At 40.2% G+C, this 13089-nt stretch overlaps 1 protein-coding gene across 1 annotated transcript in view; it reads left to right on the forward strand.

Annotated features, from left to right (window-relative positions):
* ATP13A5 (ATPase 13A5) overlaps nt 1-13089 on the forward strand; it is a 123411-nt gene that overhangs the window by 19058 nt on the left and 91264 nt on the right. The window contains exon 6 of the mRNA XM_073903541.1: nt 2491-2560. Within this exon, the coding sequence (XP_073759642.1) occupies nt 2491-2560 (70 nt within the window). The remainder of the gene's footprint in view (nt 1-2490; nt 2561-13089) is intronic.

Below are 13089 nucleotides of genomic sequence, written 5' to 3' on the forward strand. Positions count from 1 at the left end.
TTCTAAACTGACTTTCCACAGCTGTGTGCTTCTGTGGTTCTGTAAACTGGGTTTTCAGCCTTGTTAGGGGAGAGAGAATTCTAGACATGGCTCACAAATATCCTCATTAATTAATTCCAATAGTTAGAGGACATTCTCTGTCATACAATGTGCCTCTCGATGCTAGAAAAACAGTTGAAAAAGCTCCATCCCTGCCACTACGGAGGATCTGGGAAATTTGAGGAGAAAGATATATGACTATATGCTACAATTCAAAGAGGTGCCTGCTATCACTAAGAAAGGAGGCATATTGGAGGAAAGAAAAATACAGTTAATTGTGCCTGTGGGACTAAGGAAGACTTGAAAGATAACTGGCATTTATTGAGAACTTGTCATGCCCTTGGCACTTGTGCTAAATGCTTTACTTGTTTATATTATATGCTACTGATAGCAATTTTATCAGGAATGTATTATCAAACCCATTTTATACGTAAGGGAACTGAGGCTCACCCCTCATTCATTCAACAAATAAATCTTGAGTGCATTATATGTGTTAGGCCCTGTTTTAGGCATTCAAGATATTTCAGTGTCCTCTAGAAGCCTGTATTATAGGGAATGATACTGTCTCTTGTTGCATGGTTACTAACATGTTAAAAATAAGGTGCAATTTCAGATTATCAACACACTGTAGAGAAAAATGAGATATGGTAAGGAGATAAAGAGAATCTGATTTGAGTATCAGGGTGGCTGTTTTTTTTTTAAGATTTTATTTATTTATTTGACAGAGAGAGACACAGCGAGAGAGGGAATACAAGCAGTGGGAGTGGGAGAGGGAGAAGCAGGCTTCCCACCAAGCAGGGAGCCCGATGCGGGGCTTGATCCCAGGACCTGGAATCATGACCTGAGCCGAAGGCAGACGCTTAACGACTGAGCCACCCAGGCGCCCCAGGGTGGCTGTTTTCAATAGAATTGTTAAGGAAAACTCCAATAAGGAAGTGCTATTTGAACAGAGACCTGAATGAAATGAGTGGCTATGCAAAGACGTGGGGAAATCCTGTTCCAGATCTAGGGAGCAGCAAAGGCTTAGCTGGATTCAAATCCAGGTCTGTTAGATCTCAAATTTCTCCACCATTAGGCTCTATCATCAGATTTGACTCTCAAAGGCTGAGTGGGCCTTTATAAATTGAAGAATGTGGGAAGGGCATTCCAAGCAGAGAGAGAGAAAAAGAGAGAGAAGACCAAGTTCGGGATTTTGAGAAGTTCTGACACTTCGACAAAAACAGGTTATTTCCACAGATTCCAGAAAGGATCCTGAGCACCAAAGTGGCTTGAGTTATGGTCTCTTCCCAATGTGAAGTTTGGGGACACATGACATTCCTAACCCAATAGCACATGCTGTTTGACCTTTCTGTCTTCCAGCATCTCTGCACCTCAGTGTTTTCACACATGGAGTCAGAAGACCCTAGTTGGAGTCCTCTTGGACCCGTGCAAGCAATAATTGTACTTGGAAAGGCATGGCTTGGAAGTCAGACAAACTTGGGCTCAGCTATGTCACGCCTTAGATCAAGAACCCATCATGCAAATTGCATCACTGATGCTCACCGAGCGTGAAGTGGAGGCATGGAGACCAGGGTGTGAAGCCTGGATCTGCTTCTTTCCAGCTCTGAGACTCTGGGATAATTGCTGACTTTATCTGAACTTTAGTGTTCTTTATAATAAAGAGGATAATATGAAATCTCATAAGGGTATGGTGATTAGAGGAGATAATACATGTAAAAGGCTTAGTGCAGTTCCTGGCAGTCACCTCTGCTTAAAGGTTGTATTGTCACAATTAATACTAGATATACATACTTTCGGCAAAACACCCAAATGAATAGTTTTTCCCCTTTGGCAAAATGGGGATATTGTCCCTTTCCTTTGGACCACTGTGACAATCAAATGAGAAAATCTTGTGTGAGAACTCTGTAAATTGTAAAATGCTGCACAAACACAAGAGCTTCTTATTAGAACATACATAGTGTGAATTTATAAAGGGTTAGTGTGAAGAACATATATTCTCTTCCAGTTCATTGGCTCATTCTTTCATGTATTTATTTTCATATACTAAAGGCCTGTCCTAGGTGCTGAAGAGACCAAGGTAAGATGGACTTGATCTCTACCATTAAGAGCAATCTAGAATGTCTGAGAATTCTAGGAACATCCTCACATCTGTGTTTTTAGCTGTTCTTAAAATATAATTGAATTATTTAAAAAATAACTCAAAATGCCTTACTAACTTCATTTTGATTCTTGAGTTACATTGTACCTAAGATATTTTTCAACTAGAAAAACAACTTTGCCCATCATGCACTTTTATTTTAAAAATATGTTAATGTTTTATGACTTGCACGTTAATTTTCGATTAAAGGCACAAAGTGCCTAGAGGGTAGAGCAGTGACTTTTGCTTAGTTTGGCTTATACTCACCAATGAGGTTTTAGATGTGGTACTAATAAGTGATCATTCTCCTACAGAAGATTAGTGTGCGGGCCCAATGTCATTGAGGTAGAAATCCAGCCCATATGGAAGCTGCTTGTTAAACAGGTAACTAACTGTTTTCATCTATTTGTGAAAAACATTTTTTTTTTTTTTGGTCCTTTACTTTTTACTTCCTGGTACTCAGGGGAATTTTAGGCAACATATGGATAATTTGATCTGAACAAAATCTGTGTTTCATATAACTTCCTTTTGTTATTCCTTGTTGTCATTAGTCTATGCTTTTCCTGTCCATGGAGGCTTTCTTTTCTTCTTTTTTTTTTTTTATATTTCTTTTTTAGACATATATTTCTTTATATTTTTTATTATTATGTTCAATTAACCAGCATATAGTACATCATTAGTTTTTTTAAAATTTTTTATTGTTATGTTAATCACCATACATTACATCATTAGCTTTTGATGTAGTGTTCCATGATTCATTGTTTGTGCATAATACCCATTGCTCTGCGCAGAACGTGTCCTCTTTAATACCCATCACCAGGCTAACCCATTCCCCCACCACCCTTCCCTCTAGAACCCTCAGTTTGTTTTTCAGAGTCCATTGTCTCTCATGGTTGGTCTCCCCCTCCGATTTCCCCCCTTCATTCTTCCCCTTCTCCTATCTTCTTTTTTTCTTAACATATATTGAATCACAGATCTGTACCTCTGAATCATCATTAGTTTTTGATGTAGTGGTCAATAAATATATATATTTTTATTCCAGAATTTTTTAAAAGATTTATTTATTTATTTACATGAGAGAGAGAGAGAGAAAACACAATTGGGAGGAGGGGCAGAGGGAGAGAGAGAATCCCAAGCAGACTCCCCCTGAGCATGGAGCCCATTGTGGGGCTCAATCTCATGACCCTGAGGTAATTACCTGAGCCAAAATCAAGAGTCAGACACTTAACCAATGGAGCCACCCAGGCGCCCCTATTCCAGCATTTCTAACTGGTCCTTTTCAAACAACCACTTGTTTTAAAGTAAAATCCACTTAAAAAAATCCAATCCCAGTATGGGAGACAGATTTCTGTTTCATATTTTTCCATTTGTTTTGTTTTCTTAAGTTTTCGATGGTGGTTGTAATGGCGGTGGTAGTGGGGGTAATGTTATTACTTCTTTTTTTTTCCCAGATAGTGTGAACTTTTTATTTTATTATGTTATGTCAATCGCCATACATTACATCATTACTTTTTGAAGTAGTGTCCCATGATTCATTGTTTGCATATAACACCCAGTGTTCCATTCAATACATGGCCTCTTTCATACCCATCACCAGGCAAATCTATCCCCCCACCCCCCTCCCCTCTAGAATCCTCAGTTTGTTTCTGAGTCCATAGTCTCTCATGGTTTGTCTCCCCCTCCAATTTCCCTGCCTTCATTTTTCCCTTCCTACTATCTTCTTCTTTTTTTTAATGTATTTTTTTTAAGATTTTTTTATTTATTTGACAGAGAGAGACACAGCAAGAGAGGGAACACAAGCAGGGGGAGTGGGAGAGGGAGAAGCAGGCTTCCAGCTGAGCAGGGAGCCTGATGTGGGACTCCATCCCAGGACCCTGGGATCATGACCTGAGCCGAAGGTGGACGCTTAACAACTGAGCCACCCAGGCGCCCTAAATGTATTTTTTTTTAAGATTTTATTTATTCATTTGAGACACAGAGATACAGAGAGAGAGCAGAGAACATGAGCAGAGGGAGAAGGAGAAGCAGGCTACACGCTGAGCCAGGACCCCGATGTGGGGCTCGATCCCAGGACCCTGAGATCATGACCTGAGCTGAAGGAAGACACTTAACCATTTGAGCTGCCCAGGCGCCCCCCCCCCTTTTTTAAACATATAATGTATTGGGCGCCTGGGTGGCTCAGTTGGTTAAGCGACTGCCTTTGGCTCAGGTCATGATCCTGGAGTCCCAGGATCGAGTCCCACACCGGGCTCCCTGCTCAGCAGGGAGTCTGCTTCTTCCTCTGACCCTCTTCCCTCTCGTGCTCTCTATCTCTCATTCTCTCTTTCTCTCAAATAAATAAATAAAATCTTTAAAAAAACCCATATAATGTATCATTTGTTTCAGAGGTACAGGTCTGTGATTCAACAGTCTTACACAATTACTTCTATGATTTTTTGACTATTTTCAATGTATTAGTTTGGTCTTGCTCATGTTACTCTATTATATCAATTTTCTTGAGAATGACTTTTTTCTTTGTTAGTGGGTTTATTTATTTTTTTGGAATATTTTCTTTGTGTTCCTTGAAGTTATTATTATTAGTGGTGGCGGTGGTGAGCTCCCCTTAAGTGGAACTTCTCCTGCCTCCATTTCTCTCTTTCTCTCTGTATTCACTCACCCTCCTAGATGGCTCTGAGTTTGCCTGCCTCTTAGTGGTCCCATAGCTTCCAGTTCAGAACCAGGTCCTCTCCTGGGGGTTGGGGCTCTGTTTCCCGGGATCTAGTAGACATAGGCCCTGAGCTAGTTGGGGTTTGGCCAAGTTCACAGTTGCACCATGAACTCTGTTGTTTCCCACTCCATGCTCTGCTAGGGAACAGTTGCTGGTTGTGACTTTTCTTGGCCTCTGCTCTGGGGCAGGAGGCAAGTCTGGTTTGGTTCCCTGCCAACTGTGGGGCACTGTTGGTCTTATTTCCCATAGAACTGAGCTCCTAGCCATCACTCTCCAGTACTTACGTGGAACCCAGTGGGCTGATCATGCTAGCCTCCTCTCCATGCTGCGTGTTTCTAATCTATTTCTAATTCACAATGATGGACATTTTGTTTAGCATGGTCATGTTTTTCAAAATAATGTTTTGTTAGACTTTTTTTAGAGCAATCTAAGGTTCACAGAAAAGTTGATTGGAAGGTACTGAGATTTTCCCATTTACCCCATGCCTCCACATATGCACAATCTCCTCCACTATCAAAAAGCAGGCTGCTTTTTAAACTTCTTATTCATTTTCAAACTGCCAAACTTTCTCCTAGGTGTCAGTTTGGTCTATATTGAAAGGAGAAGTAGTATTTTCTCCACCTACTTACTAAGTCTTTAGTAGGAAAAAAGCAGATAAAACTATTTCATATTTGGTTTCAAAAGAATATTGAATAAGGGAACTAAATTATGATGGTGTTGTTTCTTATACAAGAAGTATTTAACCAATTTTCTACTGAGTTTATGTAAACTCAAAATCATATTATCATTAGTGCATAATCTACAATTAGAGCATTTTATACCAAGCAGACAGAAGAGCTATAATTTGTAAGGAAAGCATGTTGCAATGGAAATAGTAAACATTAAGGAACTAAAGCTTTGTTAATGTACAAAATATATCCGAGGGTTTAAGGAACTCATAAGATACAGCCTATTAACTTATTAACCAGATGTCAGTTCATTTTGGGGACTAAAGGAGAAGTTTAACATGTTAGAGAATTATAGAAAGTAGAGGTAAAAAGCGTGGCACTGGTTTTAGATAATATTTCATCTAATTCATAATCATCATAAAGAGCACTTCATCTAGAAAATAATCCTTGTTTTGCTCAGATGGGCTCTTTAATTCACACTATGTGTATACAAATATGACTCTAGCTCCTCAGGTTTGCTCTCTCTGCTATCATTATTAATAGTGGGGTCAGCAGGACCAAAATGGGGACAATCGAGGGATTAAAAAAAGTTAAAGGTCTTATAAAGAGACCAAAACCTATGTGCATGAATGGCCAGCTTTTGGCTGGGGATACATTCCACCCATGGATTTCACCACAACTTTGGGTACAATGATCTCTCCCTGTTCAAGGGCAGGCCTGTGCTGACTTGACTGACTCTCAAAGCATCTTGCTAAGACCCATGACATGGAGAGTCTGTTATTTTTAAATGACCTGGATACAAGTTCAGTCTTGCATTTTCCTCACACAACTTGACTCCATCTGCAGCATGTGATCACATGAAGAATGCAATAAAAATGGTCAAAGTTGAAGTTTGTTTTAAGAAGAGACTAAATCGATTGGACTCTTGGGGGGTGGAGCAAGATGGTGGAGGAGTAGGAGACCTGGATTTCGTCTGGTTCCAGGAATTCAGCTGGATAGGGATCAAACCATTCTGAACACCTACGAACTCAACAGGAGATGGAAGAAAAGAATAGCAACAACTCTCTGAACAGAAAAGCGACCACTTTCTGGAAGGTAGGATGTGCAGAGAAGTGAATCCGAGGCGATATTCGGGAGGATAGGCTGCAGGGGAGGGGGCCTCTGTCTGCTGCTTCTGGGAAGTGATAGAGCCGCGGAGCACAAAATCGGAACTTTCAGAAGTCGGCTCCGCTGAGGGACGTCGCTCCAGTGGCTAAGTGGTGGGTGGAACCCTTGCGGGACAGTGTGACCTCAGGACCCTCAGGGTCACAGAAAGACCAGGGGTGCCTGAGGGCGGCAGAGCTCCCGGGTATCGGAGCGGGGAAGCCGGCTGCAGAGACGGAGCCAAGGTGTGGGTTCTCAGCTCGGGGTTGCCATAAACTGTGGTCCGTGACAGTCGGGCCACTGTTCCTCCAGCAGGGAACCAACAAGTGGCAGATCCAGGGAGACTCCCCTTCCTCCCCTGGGAGGAGCAGCGCGGGAGCGCACCGCTGGGATCTGCTGACTTTGGAGACTCCACATGGGGTCGTGCACCAGAGATAGAAACTCTCGGTCATAGGCCGGGTGAGCACGGAGTGCGGCCAGAGACTGGGGAGACGGGAGTGACTGACTGTTTTCCTCTGGGGGCGCACTGAGGAGTGAGGCCTGAATTCTCGGCTCCTCCAGGGTGGAGATTGGGAGGCCACCATTTTCACTCTCATCCTCCAAAGCTGTACGGAAAGCTTGCAGGGAACAAAAGCTCCTGAGAGCAAACCCGAGCAGATTGCTTAGCCTGCACTGACAAGGGCAGGGCAATTCCGCCTCCAGCAAAGGCATCTAGGAACCACGGCAACAGGCCCCTCCCCCAGAAGATCAGCACAAACAGCCAGCCAAGACCAAGTTTACCAATCAATGAGAACGGCAGAACTCCAGCGCTAGGGGCATACTGCACATAGAATTCATGGCTTTTTTACCATGATTCTTTAGTCTTTCAAAGTTAATTTTTTTAATTTTCTTTCTCATTCTTTTTTTCTTTTTCCCTTTTTCAACCAACATGTTATCAATCACTTTTTTTAAAAAGTATTTTTTATTTTTCATTTTTAGAGCCATATTCTATCCCTTCATAGTAGTTACCCTTATTTTTGGTATATATATATATATGTTGTTCTCTCTTTAAAATTTTGAAATACAGTTTCTTCTAAGAGATCAAAATATACCCTAAATCTCTAGTGTATGGCTTTGTTCTAGTCTCCTGCCTGATCACATTCTCTCCCTTTTTTTTCCTTCTTTCTTTTAAATCTTCTTCTTTCTTTTTTCAACCACCTTCTTATCAATTCCTATTATAAAATCTTTTATACTTTTCATCTTTACAGTCATATTCCATCCCTTCATCATATTAACCCTTATTTTTGTACATATATAAGTTTTTCTTTCTTTAAAATTTTGGGAGGCACTTTCTTCTAAAAGACCAAAATACGTCCGCAATCTAGTGTGTGGCACTGATCTATGCACCAGCCTGATCATATTTGATCATATTCTGTTTTTTTTCTTTTGTTTTGTTTTAATCTTTTTCTTTCTTTCTTTTTTCTTTTCTCTTTCTTTTTCCTTTCTTTCCCCCTGGTTTGAGGTCTTTTCTGATTTCTTTAGTGTATATTTTCTAGGAACGTTGTACCCTGTTAGCAGTTTGTTCTCTCATTCATCTATTCTCCTCTGGACAAAATGACAAGATGGAAAAAATCACCTGAACAAAAAAAACAGGAGGCAGTACTGACTGCCAGGGACCTAATCAATATGGACATTAGTATGGTGTTGGAACTAGAGTTCAGAATGATGATTTTAAAGATACTAGCTGAGCTTGAAAAAAAAAGGAAGTTATTAGAGAAACCCGTTCTGGAGAAATAAATGAACTAAAATCTAACCAAGTCGAAATCAAAAAGGCTATTAATGAGGTGCAATAAAAAATGGAGGCTCTACCTGCTAGGATAAATGAGGCAGAAGAGAGAATTAGTGACATAGAAGACCAAATGATGGAAAATAAAGGAGCTGAGAAAAGGAGATCAACAACTACTGGATCACGAGGGCAAAATTCAAGAAATAAGCGATACCGTACAATGAAACAACATTAGAATAATTGGGATCCCAGAAGAAGAAGAAAGAGAGAGGGGCAGAAGGTACATTGGAGCAAATTATAGCAGAGAACTTCCCCAATTTGGGGAAGGAAACAGGCATCAAAATCCAGGAGGCACAGAGAACCCCTCTCAAAATCAATAAAAATAGGTCAACACCCCGACATCTAATAGTAAAACTTCCGAGTCTCCAAGAGACAAAGAGAAAATCCTGAGAGCAGCTTGGGAGAAGAGATCTGTAACCTACAATGGTAGAAACATTAGATTGGCAACAGACCTATCCACAGAGACCTGGCAGGCCAGAAAGGACTGGCATGATATCTTCAGAGCACTAAACGAGAAAAATATGCAGCCAAGAATACTATATCCAGCTAGGCTGTCATTGAAAATAGAAGGAGAGATAAAAAGCTTCCAGGACAAACAAAAACTAAAGGAATTTGCAAACACAAACCCCGCCCTATAAGAAATATGGAAAGCCGTCCTCTAAGCAAAGAGAAAGCCTAAGAGCAAATAGACCGGAAAGGAAGACAGACAAAATACAGTAACAGTCACCTCACAGGCAATACAAGGGCACTAAATTCCTATCTTTCAATAGTTACCCTGAATGTAAATGGGCTAAATGCCCCAATCAAACGACACAGGCTATCAGATTCAATTAAAAAACAAGACCCATTGATATGCTGTCTGCAAGAGACTCATTTTAGACCGAAAGACACCCCCAGATTGAAAATGAAGGGGTGGAAAACCATTTACCATGCTAATGGACACCAAAAGAAAGCTGGGGTGGCAATCCTTATATCAGACAAATTAGATTTTAAACCAAAGACTGTAATAAGAGATGAGGAAGGACACTATATCCTACTTAAAGGGTCTATCCAACAAGAAGATCTAACAATTGTGAATATCTATGCCCCTAACATGAGAGCAGCCAATTATATAAGGCAGTTAATAACAAAAACAAAGAAACACATCGACAACAATACAGTAATAGTGGGGGACTTTAACACCCTCCCTTACTGAAATGGACAGATCATCTAAGCAAAAGATCAACAAGGAAATAAAGACCTTAAATGACACACTGGACCAAATGGACTTCACAGACATATTCAGAACATTCCATCCCAAAGCAACGGAATACACATTCTTCTCTAGTGCCCATGGAACATTCTCCAGAATTGATCACATCCTAGGTCACAAATCAGGTCTCAACTGGTACCAAAAGATTGGGATCATTCCCTGCATATTTTCAGACCACAATGCTTTGAAACTAGAACTCAATCACAAGAGGAAAGTCGGAAAGAACTCAAATACTTGGAGGCTAAAGAGCATCCTACTAAAGAATGAATGGGTCAACCAGGAAATTAAAGAAGAATTAAAAAAATCATGGAAACCAATGAAAATGAAAACACAACTGTTACTGTTCAAAATCTTTGGGATACAGCAAAGGCAGTCCTAAGAGGAAAGTATATAGCAATACAAGCCTTTCTCAAGAAACAAGAAAGGTTTCAAATACACAACCTAACCCTACACCGAAAGGAGCTGGAGAAAGAAGAGCAAATAAAGCCTAAACCCAGCAGGAGAAGAGAAATAATAAAGATCAGAGCAGAAATCAATGAAATAGAAACCAAAAGAACAGTAGAACAGATCAACGAAACTAGGAGCTGGTTCTTTGAAAGAATTAAGAAGATTGATAGACCCCTGGCCAGACTTATCAAAAAGAAAAGAGAAATGACCCAAACCAACAAAATCATGAATGAAAGAGGAGAGATCACAACCAACACCAAAGAAATACAAACAATTATAAGAACATATTATGAGCAACTCTATGCCAGCAAATTAGACAATCTGGAAGAAATGGATGCATTCCTAGAGATGTATCAGCTACCAAAATTGAACCAGGAAGAAACAGAAAACCTGAACAGACCTATAACCACTAAGGAAATTGAAGCAGTCATCAAAAATCTCCCAAAAACAAGAGCCCAGGGCCAGATGGCGTCCAGGTAAATTATACCAAACATTTAAAGAAGAATTAATACCTATTCTTCTGAAACTGTTCCAAAAAATAGAAATGGAAGGAAAACTTCCAAACTCGTTTTATGAACCCACCATTACCTTGATCCCCAAAACAAAGACCCCATCAAAAAGGAGAATTACAGACAAATATCCTTGATGAACATAGATGCAAAAATTCTTACCAAAATACTAACCAATGGGATCCAACAGTACATTAAAAGGATTATTCACCATGACCAAGTGGGATTTATCCCAGGGCTGCAAGGTTGGTTCAACATCTGCAAATCAATCAATGTGATACAATACATTAATAAAAGAAAGAACAAGAACCATATGATGCTCTCAATAGATGCAGAAAAAGCATTTGACAAAGTACAACATCTTTCTTGATCAAAACTCTTCATAGTATAGGGATAGAGGGTACATACCTCGATATCATAAAAGCCATCTATGAGAAACCCACAGCGAATATCATTCTCAATGGGGAAAATCTGAGAGCTTTCCCTCTAAGGTCAGGACCACGACAGGGATGTCCACTATCACCACTGCTATTCAACATAGTATTAGAAGTCCTAGCCACAGCAATCAGACAACAAAAAGAAATCAAAGGCATCCAAATCAGCAAAGAAGAAGTCAAACTCTCACTCTTTGCTGATGATATGATACTTTATGTGGAAAACCCAAAAGACTCCACCCCAAAACTGCTAGAACTCAAACAGGAATTCAGTAAAGGAGCAGGATAGAAAATTAGTGCACAGAATTCAGTGGCATTCCTATACACCAACAACAAGACCGAAGAGAGAGAAATTAAGGAGTCAATCCCATTTACAATTGCACCCAAAACCATAAGATACCTAGGAATAAATCTCACCAAATGATCTGTACTCAGAAAACTATAAAATACCCATGAAAGAAATTGAGGAAGACACAGAGAAATGGAAAATCTTCCATGCTCATGGATTGGAAGAACAAACATTGTGAAGATGTCAGTGCTACCTAGAGCAATCTACACATTCAATGCAATCCCCGTCAAAATACCATCCACTTTTTTCAAAGAAATGGAACAAATAATCCTAAAATTTGTATGGAATCAGAAAAGACCCCAAATAGCCAGAGGAATGTTGAAAAAGAAAAGCAAAGCTGGCAGCATCACAATTCTGGACTTCAAGCTCTATTACAAAGCTGTGATCATCAAGACAGTACTGTACTGGCACAAAAACAGACACATAGATCAATGGAACAGAATCGAGAGCCCAGAAATGGACCCTCAACTCTATGGTCATCCAATCTTTGACAAAGCAGGAAAGAATATCCAATGGAAAAAAGACAGTCTCTTCAACAAATGGCATTGGGAAAATTGGACAGCCACATGCAGAAGAATGAAACTGGAGCATTTCCTTACACCACACACAAAAATAGACTCCACATGGTTGAAAGATCTAAATGTGAAACAGGAATCCATCAACATTGTAAAGCAGAACACAGGCAGAAACCTCCTCGACCTCAGCCACAGCAATTTCTTCCTAGAAACATCGCCAAAGGCAAGGGAAGCAAGGGCAAAAATGAACTTTGGGACCTCCTCAAGATAAAAAGCTTTTGAACAGCAAAAGAAACAGTCCACAAAACCAAAAGACAACCGACAGAATGGGAAAGATATTTGCAAATGACATATCAGATAAAGGGCTAGTATCCAAAATCTATAAAGAACTTCTTAAACTCAACACCCAAAGAACAAATGATCCAGTCAAGAAATGGGCAGAAGACATGAACAGACATTTTTCCACAGAAGGCATCCAAATGGCCAACAGACACATGAAGAAGTGCTCTACATCGCTCAGCATCAGGGAAATCCAAATCAAAACCTCAGTGAGATAGCACCTCACACCAGTCAGAATGGCTAAAATTAACAAGTCAGGAAATGACAGATGTTGGTGGGGATGCGAAGAAAGGGGATCCCTCCTACACTGTTGGTGGGAATGCAAGCTGGTGCAGCCACTCTGGAAAACAGTATGGAGGTTCCTCAAAAAGTTGAAAATAGAGCTACCATACAATCCGGCAATTGCACTACTGGGAATTTACCCCAAAGTTACAAATGTAGGGATCCAAAGGGGCACATGCACCCCGATGTTTATAGCAGCAATGTCCACAATAGCCAAACTGTGGAAAGAGCCAAGATGTCCATCGACAGATGAATGGATAAGGATGAAGTGGTATATATACACAATGGAATATTATGCAGCCATCAAAAGCAATAAAATCTTGCCATTTGCAATGACGTGGATGAAACTTGAGAGTGTTATGCTGAGCAAAATAAGTCAGTCAGAGAAAGACATGTATCATATGACCTCACTGATATGAGGATTTCTTCATTTCAGGAAATAA

Source organism: Callorhinus ursinus, unplaced genomic scaffold (genome assembly GCF_003265705.2).
Source record: "Callorhinus ursinus isolate GAN/ISIS: 27379988/994484 unplaced genomic scaffold, GSC_fseal_2.0 scaffold1, whole genome shotgun sequence".
NCBI lineage: Eukaryota > Metazoa > Chordata > Mammalia > Carnivora > Otariidae > Callorhinus > Callorhinus ursinus.